General features: G+C 39.1%; 1 protein-coding gene across 3 annotated transcripts in view; it reads right to left on the bottom strand.

Annotated features, from left to right (window-relative positions):
- Positions 1–80: 80 nt before the first annotated feature.
- The window catches only part of LOC148895945 (choline transporter-like protein 5-A), a 35,563-nt gene continuing 13,288 nt past the window's right edge, over positions 81–22,355 (bottom strand). Inside the window, exons 3-22 of one of the 3 annotated variants that reach the window (XM_089001311.1) lie at positions 18,932–19,008; positions 15,627–15,705; positions 15,435–15,519; positions 15,199–15,312; positions 12,620–12,680; positions 12,422–12,533; positions 11,101–11,184; positions 9,637–9,749; positions 9,430–9,561; positions 9,227–9,326; positions 7,516–7,608; positions 7,249–7,339; positions 6,904–7,166; positions 5,800–5,894; positions 5,627–5,730; positions 5,429–5,502; positions 4,282–4,352; positions 4,059–4,147; positions 3,577–3,661; positions 81–2,124 (exon numbers count right to left, since the gene is read on the bottom strand). In XM_089001311.1, the coding sequence (XP_088857437.1) occupies positions 1,997–2,124; positions 3,577–3,661; positions 4,059–4,147; positions 4,282–4,352; positions 5,429–5,502; positions 5,627–5,730; positions 5,800–5,894; positions 6,904–7,166; positions 7,249–7,339; positions 7,516–7,608; positions 9,227–9,326; positions 9,430–9,561; positions 9,637–9,749; positions 11,101–11,184; positions 12,422–12,533; positions 12,620–12,680; positions 15,199–15,312; positions 15,435–15,519; positions 15,627–15,705; positions 18,932–19,008 (2,050 nt within the window). In that variant the 3' untranslated portion in view covers positions 81–1,996. The remainder of the gene's footprint in view (positions 2,125–3,576; positions 3,662–4,058; positions 4,148–4,281; positions 4,353–5,428; positions 5,503–5,626; positions 5,731–5,799; positions 5,895–6,903; positions 7,167–7,248; positions 7,340–7,515; positions 7,609–9,226; positions 9,327–9,429; positions 9,562–9,636; positions 9,750–11,100; positions 11,185–12,421; positions 12,534–12,619; positions 12,681–15,198; positions 15,313–15,434; positions 15,520–15,626; positions 15,706–18,931; positions 19,009–22,355) is intronic. The other 2 variants (XM_089001312.1, XM_089001313.1) reach the window with 2 other exon arrangements.

Here is a 22,355-nt window from a genome sequence, read left to right as displayed (position 1 = left end):
CCCAAAAAAAAAGGGGGGGGGCACGTTAACAGTAACCTCGCAGCGCATTTACACCAATCAATTTTATTGTATTTTTTTTAAAAAGGACTCGGACGTCATTGGATTTTCATTCATAAAGTCCTCTATGTAAAAGATTAACCTTCAGACATATGTGCGATTATATTGAGTCTTAAAACAGTACTACCAGGACAATCACATTAAAAAATACCCCAAATGGCTTTGACATCCTTTTACAAACTGTCGCTAAAAGTTGCCGATATTACCTCTAAAAACACAGAAGTATTTCATAACCCCAACCCGAAAAAAAATCCCCCCCCCCCCAACAACTTGGCACATAAAAACACCAATCCCACCCCTGCCCCCCCGGGGGGTCTTTTGACCTCCCACCAAGTCTTTTACAGTACAGTACGTAAATGAGCATCATGGACATGCGATGATGTCACAACTTGCAAAACAATACACACTTTTTGTATGTCTGTGTATATTAGTAAAAGGATGGCGGAACACTTACAAACCTCCACAGCCATTAACTCATTCACTGCCAGAAATGCAAAAAATGTGTCCACTCCAGTGCCAGGGTTTTTGTCATTGTCATTCAAATTCCAGGACCCACAGGATATTGAGTTTAAGGACGACATAAACAATCAGTGCAGCGTAAGAAACCTTCGACTCTCTTCTTTCATCAGAAGAGTTAATTCCTAAATGATATGGGCCGGAGTTATGTGACCTTGAAATGAGGGCGGCTTTTCAAAATACAATCCATATATATTGGTTTATAGAGCGCTTTAACCACAGCTGAAGCTGGAACAGTGCTAACATGGGGAAAAACAGGGAAAAGAGGCCCCTTGTGGTCGGGAAAAAAATTGCCAGAGGTCTGGCCAGTGCTTTATCGGAACCCAAAGAAGAAAAAAACTAATCTCGAACAAATTCGGGAATGGCGCAATAGTCATATTTTCAACTCCCAAATAAATTTGTGAATGGCAGTGAATGAGTTAAAGGAATCATGCCACACACACACACATTCCTGTTTCAATAGTGGAGTGAAGACCACCGTTGCTGATAAGTTTAGAGAATAACTAGTGTTACATTTGAACAATAAATGTCACCCCATTTCCCACTTCAACGTCTTTAAAAAACAAAGCAATAAAAAGTGGACTTGAAACTGAAATAACAGCAGGAGTGAGGTTTCTGAATGGCTACATTGAAAGTCCTCACCGCTGTAGTGAATTTGGTTAAAATGTCGTTTTACTTTTTGTGGTATGAACTTTTTCCTCTCATTAACCACACACAAACACACACAGTGAGTAAAAAAAAGTGTGTATCCGAGTGAAATGAAAATACACACCAAAAAAATCATTTTGGGTGAATTTGTCAGGACCTTTGTGAAACTTTAACAGATTCATATATAGACCCTCTAGAAGCCTTTAGAATGAAAAACATGTGAGGACCGACCAAAAGATCCTCACTTGTCTAAAATGTCCTCACTACGTATGGTATAAAATGTTAGTGGTCCTCACAAGACTAGTCATACAATCACACAGACACACACACACACACACACCAAGTGGGAAAAAGAAATTCAACACATCACTTTTTATCCTCCAAGCTTTTTTTAAACAATGTTGCATTGACTTCCTATATAACAGACGGTTCATTGCAAAAGTGAAAGTGCATATAAAACACAATATTATACCAGAAGACCAAATTGCACCACCACTTTGAATATGGTGATGTCCTCATACCGTGTAGGTCCTCATTTTCATCTTTATAATCGTCATTGTGGCATGTGATTGTAATCTGTTAGGCAGAAAACGCAAAAAAAAAGGAAAATGCAACATATAAAAAAAGGACGTGCATTGTTAGGAGTTCAATGGCGTTGTCCTCATACGCCCTCTCCGAAGATGCATTTCAAAAGTTGGTGACAAAGATATGAAGAAATGCTGGGTGAAGTTCTTCAGTGTGTTTTGAATGTAACAGCCCCCACAGCCAAATCGGCTCACTCGGAAGCGCTGCTGCTGCTGCTACTACTTAAGACTTCATTGCTTTTTCCCAGGATCTTGCACAGCTCGGGAGACATGTAGTAAGGCCTGGTGTGGGAACCGTCGTTCCGTTCCAGGTCTTCGCCTGACCGCCGTCATCCAGAATGAGGGGAAAAAAGCAGAAATGAAAGGTTGGAAAAAGAAAACATTGCAAAGTCAATGGTTGAGGAGTGGAAATCATAGCAAGAGACATGTAAGAATTGAGTTCAAGGTAGCATCAACTATTTCTGCTTGATATTATCTCGGTTTACGAACCCCTTGGTTTACGAACTTTTCGGTTTACGAATGTTAAATTTATGAACATTTTACCTTGGCATACGAACTATTTTTCGGGATACACAAAGTTGAAAATTATGTTTTATGGGGACCTGGGAACGGATTATTCTTATTTTAATGGTTTCCTATGGGAAATTATTTTTTGGGATACACACTTTTCGCCTTACGCACTCTGTCTGGGAACCAATTAAGTTCGTAAGCCAAGGTATCACTGTATTTATGTTTTTGAGTCAATGTTGACATTTGTCCCCCAGCCGTCTCCTGGGAACAGTTTGCTCATAGGGACAAAATGTGGCCTGAATTGTAAATTTAACCTCGGTTAGGTCAAAGTCATGACAGTGATGTAAAATACAATGACTGTTGTCACTACCAAGGACAACGTAAGATGGAGGGCCTTTGGCTTCAAGTTAGCGATTTCATAAGGCGGCCATTTTGACCCTTGCTGTTGACTGAAAATGGCATCAAACCATTGCTGACAGCTCATCCTACAATGATACCTCGGTTTTCGACCATAATCCGTTTCAGAAACCTGTTTGTTGAAAAACCGAAACAGCACTTTCCATTAAAATCAATGTAAAAAATCTTAATCCGTTCAATGTCTAGAAAACAACTTTTTTCATTGCATAAACCGGATAAAAACTTAATAATAGAGCAGGTCATGTGTAAAATTCTATAAAAACAAACTTATTTTCACCAATTTTTAACATCAACATTAACATATGTACATAAAAATCTCTCTATCTTTCTGCCACGGGCATGTTGACACCTATCCCAGCTGTCTTTGGACAAACACAGGGCACACTAACTTTTCAAACCATCCTCTGCTTGCTTTAAAATCATACTATTCAGGAGATCTTAACCAAATATGTCAGCAGTTTCGCAAAAATAAAACCAACCATATTAATGTGTCGGTCACAATGAGACAATGAGGAAGACGTGACATATAAGGAAGTGACGTATAAGGAAGCAGAGGCTAGTCGAGTGATGCATTCAGGTGCACTCAGTTTAGTTGAGAACCAAATTTCGGTTGAATACCGGGGCATAAAAAATATGACATTTTTGGTTGAAAACCGAATGGGATGAGAACCGAGACGTTCGAAAACCGAGGTTTCACTGTATTTCGGAGTTAAAATGGCCAAGTGTGAAGAAATAAAGTTTCTGGCTGATCGTCGTTTGATTTTGTAAGGGGGGGGCAAAGTTTGAGCGGAGGAATCGTGAACGTGATGTGAAATCTGTCTTTTAAGAGAATAAGGCTACTTACAAAAGCACAGGAAGAGTGTGTCCACGCATATGGAGTAGACGTTGAAAAAGCCATGCGCCACTAAGTAGGATAACAAGATCACCATCTGGAAGAACAAAGGGGCAACAAAATAGTAAATAATTATAATTACAAAAAAAAAACATTCAGGACTTAAAAGAAGATAACTATTGTATTGTATTGCGGCGGCTCCTCTCTCTTTCCTGGCAAATTGGCGTTTTCGTGTTTATTATGTTTGTTAAAGTCATTATAAGTGCCTTGCACTTTATGTCATGCATATTAGCATATTTGACAATAAAGCTGACTTTGATTCGGATATATCGATAGTCCCGGTTATATCGATACTATTTCTATGCACGCACGGAGAAAATTACATGCAAACAGGGTCGGATATATCGATAGTCCCGGTTATATCGATATTTTTTCCGACTCCCTTGAATATCGATATAACGAGACTTTACTGTATTTAAAAAAATATTCCTTACCACCAGAGGCACCCAGTAGTAGTTTAGAGTTGGCACCTCCCCTTTAATGCCGGGTATTTTACGCGTGAAGAAGAAAAATGCAAGCGCCCCTGGTGCACATCAAATCAGATGGAAAAATAAAATCATTCAAACGATTGTTGAACACAAATTAAGTCCACAAGACACATTTTGGGAAGCAAATCAAAACGGCAAATCGATGTTGGCTAGCTGACGGGAGACTCACCGACGGCTCCTGCGATGAGAAGTTTTCCCAGGAAGAGCAAAAAGTCGGTTACCTTGTCCAGGATGGCCACTCTACAAGCAGGCAAATCATTTTGAATGTTATAACCAAGTGATGACTGCATATCAGCATTGGTGGTCAACTTTAAAATTCTTCTTTACACATTTAAAGGACAACCGACGCCTCCGGACAACTTGTGTCCATAATTTGTAAAATCACTTCAAATGACTTCTACTGAGCGTATTTAACAAAGATTCCACGGCATATAGCTATATTTTACGTTTTAAGACTCGCCCTGAATAGTTGTTGGTGACGAGCCCGTACGTGACGTCACTGAAGGAACGCCCCTGACCGAGAAAGTTTTTTGGTCCGACTTTGTTTGGTCTGAAAACTTCGTGTTGATCGGTGTTGATGGCGAAATTAGAAGAAAAACGAAATTAGAAGAAAAACATATAAATAACGCCATGGTAAATCGAGGTGTGTTGCACCAAGACTACTATTTAATACTAGTTGACACAAATTCCCAGCAGACAAATTATCCCATTTCCAACAGAGCTTGGGCGCCATCTTGTGCACGCTATATTGGAGTCCTGCCGGCTCGAATTGATACGGGAGGACTTCTTTAATCCATTGCAAACATTTATGCTTTCCTCTTCAGAAATATTTGAATCATATTCATAACTGGATGAGTAACAAGAAAGCATCTTCTCCGAATCTGAAGCCATTGTTTTGATTCTAGAGCAAGGCAAGACGTCCTGTCGTGACGTCACGAACAAGGGGGCGGGACCTTCGGAAACTCGGCATCTCTGACGTCATTTTTGGGACACTACGTCATTTTAATTGGTGTTTTGCATCTGACTAAAAATATCAGCCTGCGTGTTTTGGGTATTTTAGATGCTATAAAACGTTTTTCTGATGTCAGTTAGGAAACAAAAAAAATGCAAAATCCAAAACCTTGCCCCCCCTTACCTATCGGACCTTCTTCAAATTTCTATTCCGTCTCGATAATTTTCTATTCCCTCTCGATCCTCTCAGATCCTCCACCTCTGTGCCTCTATTATTATTGTTATTATTATTATTATTATTATTATTATTATTATTATTATGCTTTGACTGAGTGAAATTCCGCCATAAGGAAGACAAAGCTTACCGAAGAACATTTCTCATCAGGAGGAAGAAAGCCTCTTTAGAGGACGTGCAAAAATTCTTTCCGTGTATTGCTATCTGTTGAGAAGAGAGGCGGTTAGTCGCGCACGATGGAAATAAAAATAACAATAAAATAATATAATAATAATAATACAATAATATAATAATAAAAATAAAATAAAAAAATGGAGCTGTCACTCACCATGATGTACGCATTTCTGTTGAGGAATTTGATGAAACGTTCCAGGCACCAGAAACAACATTTGAGGCAGGACATTATAAAGCGAGCAAATGCAGTCTGGGAACCTACAAACACGTCAAAAAGTCAAGCCACAAGGTTGGAATGTCTTTTTTTTTCAGTTATTTCAAGCTTACCTTTGAGTTTTTGATCCAAGTATTCCAAACCAATGCGGATCATTTGCACCATGGAAAGAATTAGCGCACCAAGGGCCAAGGAGCCTATGTGGTAACTGAGAAAGGGGAGCAGGGTTCAACAAAGAGACTATGGGCTGTTTCAGGACACTGTCATGTAGAAACACCGCACTGAATAAATGTTTGTTTTTTTTCCTGGTTCATAATTATTTTGAAAAAAAAATGATTAGAAGTTAAAGAACACATATTAAACCTTTCACACACCCTGCAACCTGAAAACAGGTTGCAGGGTGTGTGATAACCTGTCCCAATATGGGTGAACCAGGGATGCCACTAATTAGACCGGGTGGAGGATCTTCTTACAAAAAAATCCTGTGACTGTAAAGTGTCCTTGAGAGTTTTGAAAGGCGCTTAGAAATTAAATGTATTATTATTATTATTATTATTTATCCTCTGGGAAGAATTAGTGATCTGGATTACAAAACGGATTTTTAATTCTACGCCTGGCACCCCAACGCGCAAGCATCTGGCTGTGTAGTACAGTTTTGGCCAGCCAGCATGTCACACACTCGCACAGCAATCTTCTGCGTGACGACACTCAATACAGCAGTTATACAGTGCAGATATTGACTCGGCAACATCTCCTGTAGTACTGTATATTGCTTTCCGCCTGAGTCCGAACGTGTGTGTCGGGTGACCTCTTCTGGCCGTTAGCAAAAATGAAACTAAATGAACTGTACAGTAAACAGTTTTGTATACATTACAGTACAGTTATAAAGTAAGAAAAATCAATAACACGAAATATACAATGATAAAAATGACACTAAAAGTTGAAAAATTTATAAATAAACTGTAAACAGTTTGGTATTCAATAGAAAAACAACCGATTGACATTGTATACTATCCTGTTGTGTAAACGTTATGTCGGCCATTTTGAATGGATTTCAACTTACGACCATATATAGTCATAATAGGGGCTTTGGTGCCATTTTGTGGCGTTTTGGAATTTTGGAAGGATCACGACAAATGCACTGCTGGTGTGTGTTTGTGGTTGTGTGTGTGTGTGTGTGTGTGTGTGTGTGTCTCCATGTCCATCAGCCCACCTACCGTATGGCTCTGATGAAAGACGCCAATAGCGGGAAGGCAGGGATGTCTTTGGGCTTCCTGCGGGCCCAGTAGTAGGACGCAAACGCTCCAGCTAGGGTACACTGACCCAGGGCGATGACAAAGTTGACCAACCACAGAAAGGCGAACACATTGAACACTTGGAGGAGCAAGATGTAGGTGTGGTAGAAGTCCTCGCCGCCGTAGGAGTTGAAGAAGCAGCGCGACGTCGTGCAGTCTTGCTTTAGGTGGCTTGCATCGAATGTCTGAAAGATGAAATCGTCAGCGCGTTGTTGAAAACGTTCAGATCGGCTTTCCGAGAGGAACTGAGGAAAATGTGAAGATAACCTTTGGATCGCATACGGTGTTGTTGCCTAATTGGCATTTATCATTTGTTGGTGTTATGGTGTAGATGGCGACACCGGACGTTGCTAAACACCTGTCGTTCAAGCAAGTTAAGGCATATGCTAATTTAGAATTTTAGCATTGGTACCTTATGAGTCATAAGGTAACAATAGGTCAAAAACGTGAATGGGAGGGGGGTTATTACTTTAGCAAGGCATTGTATGTGCACTCTATTTACATTTATAGCGCACGTGGTCATGTCAAGGATACAGTGCGACGACGGCTCCGTAACCAATGCAGAGGCACAACAGAAAGAAGGTAAAGATGGGGTAGATAAGAGCGGTCATCACATAGCTGACGGCCCTAAAAAAAGAGAATTATCATAAAAAAATTTGAACACTTTTAGGTATGAGGATGAATAAATGTAGGGTTCACTGTGACTAATCCACAAAATCGAACAGATAAGTTACCTTGTAATAAGCAGCAAGAAATAAGAGATAAATTCCATGCTAACCGCTAAGTTAATGTGTCCCCGAATGCAAAAAAGGTGCTTCGGTGTACGTTCAACGCTAACCACTTAGCTAACATGTCTCTGAACGCAAGAAAAAGCACTTCGCTGTATGTTCAATGCTAATCACTGAGCTCACGTGTCTCCGAACGCAAGATAAAGAGCTTCGTTGTACGTTCAATGCTAAGCTAACGTGTCGCCGAACGCTAGCTTAAAAGTGATTTGTGTCCGTTCAATACTAACCATTCAGCTAAGGTGTCTCCAAGAAAAAGTGCTTTGGTGTACGTCCACTGCTAACCGCTAAGCTAATGGGTCTCTGAACACAAGAAGAAAAGCCTCATTGTACATTCAATGCTAACCGCTAAGCTAACGTGTCTCCAAGAAAAAGTGCTTTGGTGTACGTTCACTGCTAACCGCTAAGCTAACGTGTCTCCGAACACAAGAAAAAGAGCTTTGTTGTACATTCAATGTTAACCGCTAAGCTAACGTGTCTCCGAACGCAAGCAAAACTGCTTCGGTGTACGTTCAATGCTAACCGCTAAGCTAACGTGTCTCCAAACGTAAGCAAAAGTGCTTCAGTTAACGTTCAATACTAACCGGTAGGCTAACGTGTCTCCGAAGGCAAGAAAAAGTGCTTCGTGTCCCTTTCAATGCTAACCACTAAGCTAACGTGTTTCCAAGAAAAAGTGCTTTGGTGTACGTTCACTGCTAACCGCTAAGCTAACGTGTCTCCAAGAAAAAGTGCTTTGGTGTACGTTCACTGCTAACCGCTAAGCTAACGGGTCTCCGAACACAAGAAAAAGAGCTTTGTTGTACATTCAATGTTAACCGCTAAGCTAACGTGTCTCCGAACGCAAGCAAAACTGCTTCGGTGTACGTTCAATGCTAACCGCTAAGCTAACGTGTCTCCAAACGCAAGCAAAAGTGCTTCAGTTAACGTTCAATACTAACCGGTAGGCTAACGTGTCTCCGACGGCAAGAAAAAGTGCTTCGGTGTCCCTTTCAATGCTAACCACTAAGCTAACGTGTCTCCAAGAAAAAGTGCTTTGGTGTACGTTCACTGCTAACCACTAAGCTAACGTGTCTCCGAACACAAGAAAAAGAGCTTCGCTGTACATTCAATGTTAACCGCTAAGCTAACGTGTCTCCGAACGCAAGCAAAAGTGCTTCGGTGTACGTTCAATGCTAACTGCTAAGCTAACGTGTCCCCGAATGCAAGAAAACTTCCTTTGGTAAATGTTTCACAAGACTCTCCATAGCAAATTAGCAGGTCAATTAAATAATGTCATGTTTCATATTTGGCAATATTACTGCAAATTGCCATGAAGCTTAATTTGGAAAGAACAAAACATGATTTGAGTCAAAATTGCAATTAGCTGTCGGGGAGGGAGGATGGGAATCGCTATTCAACCATGTCGTAAAATCACCAGTTGAGCGTGAAAGGGGTCAAAAATGAAGATGGTCGCTACCTACTTGCTGGCTTCCTTCAGCAGCGCAATGGCGATCATCAGCCGCTCCCTCAGGAAAATCAGGATGAGTAGAATGATGCCCTCGATCACAGATAGCACAATCACTTTAAAACAAAACCACACGTCGATTTAGTTTTGTGATGTTTTTGGTTTTTTTTCCTCCCACTCTACGAGTGGGAGAGAACCCACTGGGTGGTTAAAGCGTACTGAAAATAAACCACGTCTGGCTGAGCTCCAGGTAGACATTCAAGTCCTGATTGAAGCCCAGCTCAGAGATGGTGACGTCGGCGCCCTCCTTCCGGATGAGTTTTTGGTACTCCCAATAGCAGTGGCCGATACCTGAGATAGAGATGGAAGGATAGAATCAAAGCCCCCCACCGCCTACTTTTTTGGATAACGCTACTGGAAACTCACCGTAGCCGACAGCAGTGACGACGCTGCCGATGATGAGCCACACCAGCGGGCCGGCAATGAAGCGCAGCAGCAGGAGGAAAATCAGGCTGATCACCATGGTGATGGCCATACCCCTGCGACGTCAGAGCAAAGGTGGCAAAAGAAGGGCAAAGTTGGTTTGGAATCCATTTTTGTGACTATTTTGCGGCATTTCAATTCCCAAATTCTGATTCTCATTTCACAATTCAAATGACTGCAAAATGCTACTGTTGACTTCTCAATGACTCTAATATCCACATTTAGATAAGGAACAACAAAAACAATTGCTATTTTGTCATGTTTAAGTCTGTTTATTCATTCATTCATTTATCATTTTTTATTTATATGTATTTATTCATGTATTTAAATGTATGTCTGTGTATGTATTTAATTATTACATATTATTTTTATTTATTTATTCATCAATGTTTTATTTAGATGTATTTCTATTTGTTTATTTATTTTTATTTATTTCAATGTATGTATTTATTTATTATACATTATTTTTTATTTGTATATTCATTTATTTTTGTTTATTTATATGTAGGTATTTATATATATTATATATATATATATTATATATATATATATATATATATATATATATATATATATATATATATATATATATATATATATATATATATATATATATATATATATATATATTATATATATTTATTATATATTATTTTTGATTTATGTGTTTACATATATATTTATGTATGTATTTATTCCTGTATTTATATTTATTTCTGTATTTGTTATTCATATTTAAATTTATAATATTAATTTTGTATTTAGATTCATTTATATCTGTTTATTTATTTATTTTTATTTGTTTATATTTATTCATATTTATTTTTATGTATGCATTGATTTATTATACATTATTTTAATTATTTATTTATTTTTTATTTAGTCATTTATTTCAATTTATTTCTATGTACTGTATGTGTTTATTTATTATTCATTATTTTTAATTATTTGTTTAATATAGCGCTTTAAAAACAGCTGAAACTGGAACAAAACCCTGAACAACAACTATCATATACAGTACGTATAGTACGTACAGTACCTACAGTACGTACAGTACATACAGTACGTAGAGTATGTAGAGTACGCACAGTACGTACAGTACGTACATTACGCACATAAATACATCACGCACGCACACACGCACGCACGCACGCGCACACATACACACATACATACATACATACATACATACATACATACATACATACATACATACATGTTATTATGAATGTTAAGTTTATGCATTTCTTTTCATTAAAATGTACAGCTAGCTCTTATCATGTATTGCTAGGTAGGGCTAGCAAACTATTCGAAAATTAGCTAGTAATACGTACAACCACAACATTGAACGTCATGCTAACAAGAACGGCGCTCAAATTAATTTTGCAATATTAAGTGTAAACTCACGTCAGGATCCATTTCCAGGATTCCCCAAAATCATCCAAGACTTTTGCGCTCACATCTTTAGTGTGCAACATAAAGGACGCGTTACTGTCATGGTGGAGAGAGAGAAAAAAAGATCATTCAAAGTAGATGGAATCATGCCAAAAATGTACACTCTGGTGCGCGTCGAAATGTTTTTGACCCTCTGTGCCATTTATGAGAAGACGCAAGAGCATTTTTAGGCAAAGAAGCAGCTCGAAGCTGACGAGTTAACTCATATTAGCATGCTAGCAACACACATGAAAATCAATTGATGAAATCAATCACAGGTGTTCCAATGAGAATCTTGGTTGCTCCTTTTGCAAAGGCCCTCCTGACACGTTAAAAGTGGCGAATTGAGGACAAGCTGTCGTTTTGTCACAGCCACGACTGAAAATAATTCACAAGATAAACAAGTGACGAAGCAGCATTGTCAACATTGATGCTTGAAAAGATCACTGGAAAGCTTTTTAACACGGCAGCTTGGATACTATCCAGGAATCCTTAACGCTAAGCCAGATGGAAGTGTGGGCTTGTGTTTCAACTTGGGAGTTTAACTGAATCCCGCTTAAATAGTGTTTTAGTCCATTTGGGTGTCACTCACTGATAGAGAATAGAAAGAATAGAATTTTTATGCTGTTTCGTGCTGTTGTATGCTTAGTAGGCGGAACACAAGGCCCGCAATGGGAGCACAAAAAATCTGGGGTGAATCTGAGGTGAACAGACACAGTCTGTTAAACTGTCATAATCAGGTAGGAGATCTTGCCTTGGGCGTAATTTAGGACTTGGTAAACTCCTTCACAGGTAGAGGTCATTAGCCAGGTTACAAATCTATCAGTTCATGGAAAATGTCTACGTTCTGTTGGTTTATGGATGTTGGTGCCTGGGACATCCAGGGGCATGGTATTCAAATCAATAAGACTATATTTTACTAATGTATCACTTAAATTTGCATATACAGTAAAGTCTCGTTATATCGATATCGGATATATCGATAGTCCCGGTTATATCGATACTATTTCTATGCACGCACTGAGAAAATTACATGCAAACAGGATCGGATATATCGATAGTCCCGGTTATATCGATATTTTTTCGGACTCCCTTGAATATCGATATAACGAGACTTTACTGTATTCTCAATAAATAGCTTGGCAGAGTGCTGCCGAGTTTGGGCGTCGGTCATGAATGGCTGCGTCTCCTGCCGGCAGTAAAAGACAATCTCCCTGTGTTTGAGCATTTGTTCACAGTGTCCGAACAAACATATCTGACACTCACCTAAAATAGGAAGATGTACGGCTCTTACCTGGAAGCATTTTTTAAATCTGCGGTAGTGATGGTTTTCTCGCCGACAACTAACGTTTGGTTGGTTATGTTCCCGTTACTGGTCAAAAAAGTGGGGAAGCATCGCTTAAGAACTGTGAAGGGAGGGGAAATTAAAAAAAATAAGTCACAAGTAGTACAATGAAAAAAAAATCTCCAGTCTGCTAAAAGTTCGACTTACGAGGTGTGCTTGGCAGGATCATCGATGGGCAGTTCTCGTTTCTTATGAGGCTTGGAATGCTCTTATGGGTGGGAATGAAACAAATACATGTAAACGAGATAAAAGCAACAATAGCGGCATGAAATGGTGGAATTTACAACATTTAAGCCCCTTTCACATGGCACTTAGCAATGCGTGGCGCACCGTCGAAGAACTCATTCGGAAATGTGTACAGTTTCTCGGCAACAGTAGGCACCTGTTTCTGCGACGTAGGGTCTAACATCTTGGAACAGCCCTTTGCTAACACGTATGTTGGTTATATAATAATAATAATAATAATAATAATAATAATAATAATAATCATACATTTCATTCATAAGCGCCTTTCAAAACTCTCAAGGTCACTTAACAGTCACGGGATAAGTTTTTCTGTGGTTGAGTTGCTATGCTAATGTTAGCATGTCAATGTGGCGTCAAAAGTTTACTGCACCAAGATGGCTACCATGTGTGTGTGTGTGTGTGTGTGCGTGTGTGTCTGTGTGTTTGTATATACCCTGAGACATTTAGATTTTTTTTAAACTTTTTAGGTGGTGATATGCTAACGGATGCTACATACCCTGAGACGTTTAGATATATCTTTTTACTTTTGACGTGGTGATATGCTAACTGATGCTACAGTATATACCCTGAGACGTATTTTTTTTTTTTTTCCTTTTGACGTGGTGATATGCTAACGGATGCTATATACCCTCAGACGTTTAGATTTTTTTTTTAACTTTTGACGTGGTGATATGCTAACAGATGCTACATCCCTGATATGTTTATTTTTCTTTTTTTTTACTTTTTCTGTGGTGATATGCTAACGGATGCTATATACCCTGAGACGTTTAGATATATATTTTTTTACTTTGTTCGTAGTGATTGCTAAGGGATGACATATACCCTGAGACGTGTTGATTTTTTTTCTCCTTTTGACGTGGTGATATGCTAACTGATGCTAAATACCCTGAGACGTTTAGCTAATTTTTACTTTTTATGTGGTGATATGTTAACTGATGCTAAATACCCTGAGACGTTTAGATTATTTTTACCTTTTATGTGGTGATATGCTAACTGATGCTATATACCCTGAGACGTTTAGATAATTTTTACTTTTTATGTGGTGATATGCTAACTGATGCTAAATACCCTGAGACGTTTAGATTATTTTTACCTTTTATGTGGTGATATGCTAACTGATGCTAAATACCCTGAGACGTTTAGATAATTTTTACTTTTTATGTGGTGATATGCTAACTGATGCTAAATACCCTGAGACGTTTAGATTATTTTTACTTTTTATGTGGTGATATGCTAACTGATGCTATATACCCTGAGACGTTGAGATGGTTTTTTTTTCACTTTTGACGTGGTGATATGCTAACGGATGCTACATACCCTGAGACGTTTAGATATTTTTGTTTCACTTTTTACGTGGTGTTATGCTGACAGGTGCTACATACCCTGAGACGTTTAGATTTTTTTTTAACTTTTTACGTGGTGATATGCTAACATGTGCAACATACCCTGAGACGCTTAGATTTGTTTTTTTACTTTTGACATGGTGATATGCTAACTGATGCTATATACCCTGAGACGTTTAGATAATTTTTACTTTTTATGTGGTGATATGCTAACTGATGCTAAATACCCTGAGACGTTTAGATTATTTTTACTTTTTATGTGGTGATATGCTAACTGATGCTAAATACCCTGAGACGTTTAGATTATTTTTACTTTTTATGTGGTGATATGCTAACTGATGCTATATACCCTGAGACGTTGAGATGTTTTTTTTTTACTTTTGACGTTGTGATATGCTAACGGATGCTACATACCCTGAGACGTTTAGATATTTTTGTTTCACTTTTTACGTGGTGTTATGCTGACAGGTGCTACATACCCTGAGACGTTTAGATTTTTTTTAAACTTTTTACGTGGTGATATGCTAACATGTGCAACATACCCTGAGACGCTTAGATTTGTTTTTTTACTTTTGACATGGTGATATGCTAACTGATGCTATATACCCTGAGACGTTTAGATAATTTTTACTTTTTATGTGGTGATATGCTAACTGATGCTAAATACCCTGAGACGTTTAGATTATTTTTACTTTTTATGTGGTGATATGCTAACTGATGCTAAATACCCTGAGACGTTTAGATTATTTTTACTTTTTATGTGGTGATATGCTAACTGATGCTATATACCCTGAGACGTTGAGATGTTTTTTTTTTACTTTTGACGTTGTGATATGCTAACGGATGCTACATACCCTGAGACGTTTAGATATTTTTGTTTCACTTTTTACGTGGTGTTATGCTGACAGGTGCTACATACCCTGAGACGTTTAGATTTTTTTTTAACTTTTTACGTGGTGATATGCTAACATGTGCAACATACCCTGAGACGCTTAGATTTGTTTTTTTACTTTTGACATGGTGATATGCTAACTGATGCTATATACCCTGAGACGCTTAGATTTTTTTTTTTTACTTTTTACATAGTGATATGCTAACAGTTGCTAATTTTCTGAGGCGTAAAAAAAAGTCTCCTACCGTGCCCTGCTTTACTCCTGGTTTGCAGAATTGTTTGTAATAAAGCCATTCAGTGTTGTTCTTCACAGCATTCAAAAGTGTCATGAACCTGTCAGGACACTTGGAGACACAGAGCTGTGGGGGGAAGGTGTGGGGGTGGGGGGCAGACCCATCAATCTCTCAATACAAAGAAAATTGCAAAGAAAAGCAGGTAAAGAATGCGGTGGAAAGAGGTGGTGGGGCATTGCCAGTCTTACCTGGGTGGTCGGGCACTGAAGGTTAACCCACACTACAGGATTCATACATCTGATAATGTTGGTATAGAACAATTTGGTTTTGTTTCTGAGGGGGGAACAAAAGTGAGAGGTTAAATCGGAAAGCAACAAGCATTTCCTCCAAAAAAAACATTCCCAACATTTTATTTTAAACTATGCCAAATGACAACTCACAAATTTTCCTTTTCGCCACAGAACTTCCCGTAGCTGTCGGTTGGATAGGTTGCTTTCCTGAGGTCACCATTGAACCAGGCTGAAAGAACATTTGGAACAAATCGGACACTTTGTTAAGTGTAGTTTACTCATGTTATGCAAAAATATGTCCACTCCAGTGCCAGGGCTTTTGTCATTTTCACTTAAATTACAGGACTCATAGAATACTGAGTTTCAGGACTACATAAACATTCGATGCAGCGTAAAAAAAAAAACGTAGACTCCCTTCTTTCATCAGAAAAACGGGTTAATTCCTTAAGTATACCAGTCTGGAGTAATATGAGCTTGAAATGAGGGTGGCTGTCCAAAATACAATGCAATATTGGTTTATGTAGCGCTTTAATTAAAGGAAAACAAAGGACACCATTTTTTTGTTTCCTAACTGACATCAGAAAAACGTTTTATAGCATCTAAAAATGCAAAACACCAATAAAAATTGCTTAAAGTGTCCAAAAACTACTTCAAAATGACCTCAGAAAGTTTCAATTTCAGAAGGTCCCGCCCCCTCGTTCGTGACGTCACGCCAAGACGTCTTCGCCTTGCTCGAGAATCAAAACAATGGCTTCAGATTGGGAGAAGATGCTTTCTTGTTAATCATCCAGTTATGAATATGATTCAAATAGTTCTGAAGAGGAAAGCATACATGTTTGCAATCCATTAAAGAAGTCCGTCTGTCTCATTTTGAGGCGTCTGGACCCCAATGTAGCGTTGTGTAAAATGCACAAGATGGCGCCCAAGCGCCGTTGGAAATGGGCTGATTTGTCTGCTGGGAATTTGTATCAACGCGTTATTTATGTGTTTTCCTTCTAATTTTGCCATTAACACGGATCAACACGAAGTTTTCAGACCAAACAAAGTACCCAAAATGCATTGTGTGTCGCTTTCTCGGTCAGGGGCGTTTCAGACATGACGTGACGTCACGTCAGGCATCGTCACCAACTCGAAAACAAGACTTCCTGAATATTCAGCGTGAGTCTTAAAACGTAAAATATAGCTATATGCCGTGGAATCTTTGTATACGCTCAGTAGAAGTCATTTCAAGTGATTTTACAAATTATGGACACAACTTGTCCGGAAGCGTCGGTTGTCCTTTAACAACAGCTGAAGCTGGAACAAAGCGCTAACATGAAAAAAAAAAAGGAAAACGCTGCCTCATTGTGGAAGGGAAAAAACATTCCCAGAGGCCAGAGCCAGCGCTTTATCGAAACCCAAAACCCGAACAAATTCTGGAATGGGGCTCTACGTCATATTTTCAATTCCCGAATAAATTTGTGGATGGCAGTCAATGAGTTAAGAGACGGGCAGGCATAGCGGTAATTGTCACCAATGACAATAAATAGCTTTTTTTAAAAAAAAACTCCACGATCTTGATAACTGCGCATAAAAGAAACTGTCATTTTGACAGTATTCATAGATTTAAATAAGAAAAAAGGGATGGCTGAAAAAAAACCATCCCCATCATCCAAATAAGGCAAACTAAACTGAAAGATTGCACCAGATTGCATCGCTTCTGTATATTGCATGCATGCTTTAATAAATTAATGACCTCGAGACGAAAATGTAAATTAGGGCACGACAGACAGTGAGCGTACAAGAAAGCAGTGCTGTTTATTAAAAGAATAACCCATCCTTTGGGGATGCGGGAGGTTCTCAACGCCCCCGCATTTCCCACAAGAAGACATGAATAAGCCAACCTGAAATGATACCCACCCACTCTTCCAGCAAGTGCTCTTCTGCATCTTCCCCCATTCGGTAAGAATCAGACAATGAGAACTAGCACTTCAAATGTAAGCGCCTCAGCCAAAAATATTGGTAACATGATTTGGAAACTGAAGCAGACAAAGTAGAAAATGCTCAGCTCAGCGAGAAGATGCGGTCATAATTGTCACAATCGTGTTGGTAGACGTCTCCAGCGGGTGGCAGACGAGGGCTAATCCTTCAGTGTGCACACCCGCTGCCCATGATGATTAGCTGCGGATTTGAGGATTGATAAACTACCGGCAGATTGTCAGATTATTGGATTTTGTTGCTGCACGTTGCTCAAGAGTTTCTTTTTTCGCCATAGCGTTCTTGTTCTTTAGTTCAACGTTTTGGGGTGGGGGGGTTCTGAATACTGAAGTGCAAATATGAACTTTGCTATTTAACTCATTCACTGCCATTCACAAATGTATTCGGTAATTGAAAATCTGACATAGAGCGCCATTCCCGAATTTGTTCGGGTTGTCTTTTCACGCTTGGGTGCCGATAAAGGTTCGAGAACATTAAGCGTCGTACAGGGATTCATAGTGTCATTCGTCATGGTGAGAAATGACGGTAAAGTTGGTAAAGTTGCCGAAGACTACAAGGGATCATTCCTCAAGATGGTGAAAGAAGGCTACGTTCCTCATCAAGTGTTTACTGCTGATGAAACCGGCCACTCCATTCTATCAAGCCATCAACGACAATCACAAAAGTAAATAAAACAACTTCATTATAAAGTACAGTTTATTTCTTTAATTACATTTACAATTACATTAATTATTTACTTATGGAATGTGACTCTCCTTCCAAACAGCAATTGCCTCCTTCCGACCTCCTCCCACCCCACTCCATCAAGCCATCAACGACCATCACAAATGTAAATAAAATGACTTTACTATACAGCCCAGGTATTTCTTTCACTACAATACAATAGCACATTTATTATACATAAAATAAGGTATATTTTGTGTCGTTTTAATGCTTATGTAGTAGAAAATCACTGATTATTCTCATTTTAAACGTTTCCTATGGTAAATTAATTTTTGGGATACACGCTTTTTGCCTTACACACTGTCTGGGAACCAATTAAGTTCGTAAGCCAAGGTATCACTGTATTTTGGACAGCTGCCCTCATTTCAAGCTCATATACCTCCAGACCCATATGATTCAGGAACTAACACTTTTTTACAGATGAAAGAAGAGAGTATAAGGTTTCGAACACAGTATTGGATGATTATGTAGTCCTAAAACTCAATATTCTGTGGGTCCTGGAATTCAAGTGACAATGACAAAATCCTGGCAATGGAGTGGACACATTTTTTTCACGTGTGGCAGTGAATGAGTTTTGTTCAACTTTGACGTAAAACAACTGGCTCAGGAAACATCCAGAGTACCACATTTTTTTTGTCCAACCAGCAAACAGTTTATTTTGTGTGTTTGTTTTCCCCTCCAATCAATGAATAACACTGCATTTGTGAGTGTTGACAAAATGTGTGATATAAACAGCAGGAGTGTGTTACACTCACCCACAATGCCCAGTATGATGTAGGCGAAGATGACGGCGACAAAAATAACACAGAAGATCACATCCGTGTGCTCCCTACTAGGAGGGAAAAAACGTTATGGAGCAAGGATTAAAAAAACTGGCAATGTTATGATAAGAAAGGAGCAGAAAGAACATGGGTTCAATTAGCACGGGGAATAAACATGGAACTTCAGTTTAGCTAACAACCCGGTCGGCGAACAAAATTTGTGCAAAAAAATTACCTTGAAGACACGTGACGGAAGTGCATATAAACCAATAGACAAGAAGAAAGTCCCCAGACGTAGGTGTACGCAACTGGCTAATTAGCCTAGCTAGTGACACCTAGCTAATGTGTGTAGGGTCAACACGAAACGGGTTAAACCATTACGCCCTTTGCATATATGGTTTAAAAAAAAAAAAATAGTTCGGAGGTAGAATTTTCTTTTGTGGTTGACTGAGCCAAGTTCGCCAAGTGGAGTGTTCTGTGAACACTTCACCCATGAGCACAGCATGGACATTAGCGCAGCGATCAACATCTGTACAATGAATCCAACATGTTTAGCTTCAATATATAAACATGTATACGTGTATATATATGTGTATATGTGTGTATATGTGTTTGTCTGTGTGTATGTGTGTGTGTGTGTGTGTGTGTGTGTGTGTGTGTATAGGTGTGTGTATATGTGTGTGTATGTGTGTATATGTATGTATATATGTGTATATATATGTATATATATATTTGTATATGTGTGTAAATATATGTGTATATACATGTGTATACACAGTATCTCTCTCTCTCTCACACCCTCCCTCCCCTCTCTGTGTGTGCGTGTAGTATATGTATATATATATATATATATATATATATATATATATATATATATATATATATATATATATATATATATATATATATATATATATATATATACAGTAAAGTCTCGTTATATCGATATCGGATATATCGATATTATTTCTATGCACGCACGGAGAAAATTACATGCAAACAGGGTCGGATATATCGATAGTCCCGGTTATATCGATATTTTTTCGGACTCCCTTGAATATCGATATAACGAGACTTTACTGTATATATATATATATGTGTGTGTATATATAAAACCAAAAAGGCAGTTCAACGGCAGACAACGTGATGAACGTTTTCATTCCATCTTAAAACAAGGCGGAAGCGCTGCTCATGTTGCCGTGGCAACCGTCACCACTTTAAAACCGCCCTCTCATCCTTCAAAGCTCGTACAGTGTACGGTAACCACCACTTGAGAGCCCATCATCTGCATTTAAGGTGGCTGAGGTGGCGACTGGCAGCGAGCTGACCTTGTTTCTCCACAGTCATGAGAGAGTTACAGCAGATGTGTCAACTAACTACGATACTGAGGCAGGTGTACGATTAAGACAAAGTGCAAACACAGCAGTGTGCGGCGATTGCTACAAAGTCACCTCAGAAACACGTCAGCGTGAGTGACGAGGTGAAGCTGACGATGTGAGAGTGAAAACAATTTGGCTTTGTTCTCTTATCTCAGGAAAGCAGACCACAGAGTCGTCTGATTCATTTTCCGTTGATTCCCACGTGTCAAAAGTTGATTCACACACATGCAGGACCTTCATGGACACATTTGGATTATGATTATTTATTTGTTTTTTTGGGGGGTACAGTCACGAATTTGCAGTGGTCTTTGTTCATATTGGGTGTATTTCCTCTGTTGGCCAGGCGGTGGAGGCACACTATTATTTTACATGTATTTTCAAAAACGAAGGCTTAAAGCTGGAAGTGGGACAACATTGTTGCAAGATTAGCCAATCTTGTGTAGAAAATTAGTTAAAGGACAACAGACACCATTTTTTTGTTTCCTAACTGACATCAGAAAAATGTTTTATAGCATCTAAAATACCCAAAACACGCAGGCTGATATTTTTAGTCAAATGCAAAACACCAATTAAAATGACTTAGTGTCCCACAAATGACGTCAGAGATGCCGCGTTTCAGAAGGTACCGCCCCCTTGTTCGTGACGTCACGACAGGATGTCTTGCCTTGCTCTAGAATCAAAACAATGGCTTCAGATTCGGAGAAGATGCTTTCTTGTTACTCATCCACTTATGAATATGATTAAAATATTTCTGAAGAGGAAAGCATAAATGTTTGCAATCGATTAAAGAAGTCCTCCCGTATCAATTCGAGCCGTCAGGACTCCAATATAGCGTCCCAGAAAATGCACAAGATGGCGCCCAAGCTCCGTTGGAAATGGGCTGATTTGTCTGCTGGGAATTTTTGTCAACTAGTATCAAATAGTAGTCTTGGTGCAACACACAACGATTCACCATCGCGTTATTTATGTATTTTCCTTCTAATTTCGCCATAAACACGGATCAACACGAAGTTTTCAGACCATACAAAGTACCCAAAATGCATTGTGTGTCGCTTTCTCGGTCAGGGGCGTTCCAGACCTGACGTCACGTCAGGCATCGTCATCCACTCGAAAACAAGACTTCCTGAATATTCAGCGCGAGTCTTAAAACGTAAAATATAGCTATATGCTGTGAAATCTTTGTGAACTACGCTATGTAGAAGTCATTTGAAGTGATTTTACAAATTATGGACAGACTTGTCCGGAGGCGTCGGTTGTCCTTTAAATGAATTTCGGGTTTGGACTCGAAAAGGACAACCGACGTCTCCGGACAAGTTGTGTCCATAATTTGTAAAATGGCTTCAAATGACTTCTACTGAGCGTATTTTAATAAGATTCCACCGCATATAGCCATATTTTACGTTTTAAGACTCGCGCTGAATATTCAGGAAGTCTTGTTTTTGAGTTAGTGACGAGTCCGTAAATGACGTCACTAAAGGACCGCGCTTTACCGTAAAAAAGACGCATTGTAGCGGTCCTTCCATCACGTCAATGTATTTTGCTGGACTTGTTTGGTCTGGGGACCTCGTGTTGCACCCAAAAGCCGCCAGAAGAGGGCCATGTACGGAATTTATCAGCCTGTATAAACGGAGGTGGCCACAGTATGTCGCCATTTTGTGCCTCTTTTTTTGGGTGAGAGATTTTCCCCCAATGTTGCCTCAAAATGGCGCATTGTAGCGGTCCTTCCATCACGTCAATGTATTTTGCTGTACCTGTTTGGTCTGGGGACCTCGTGTTGCACCCAAAAGCTGCCAGGAGGCCAGAAGAGGGCGTCCAAGCTCCATATAAGGAATTTATCAGCCTGTTGAAACGGAGGTGGCCACAGGAGGTCGCCATTTTGTGCCTCTTTTTTTGGGTGAGAGATTTTCCACCAATGTTGCCTCAAAATGGCAAAAATAAATTCTTTAATCGATTTCAAACATGTATGCTTTCCTCTTCATAACTATTTGAATCATATTCATAACTGGATTTGTAACAAGAAAGCATATTCTCCGAATCTG

Source organism: Hippocampus bargibanti, linkage group LG07 (assembly GCF_051943395.1).
Source record: "Hippocampus bargibanti isolate YZ-2025 linkage group LG07, ASM5194339v1, whole genome shotgun sequence".
Lineage (NCBI taxonomy): Eukaryota > Metazoa > Chordata > Actinopteri > Syngnathiformes > Syngnathidae > Hippocampus > Hippocampus bargibanti.
This window is presented reverse-complemented; position numbering and strand designations above follow the sequence as displayed.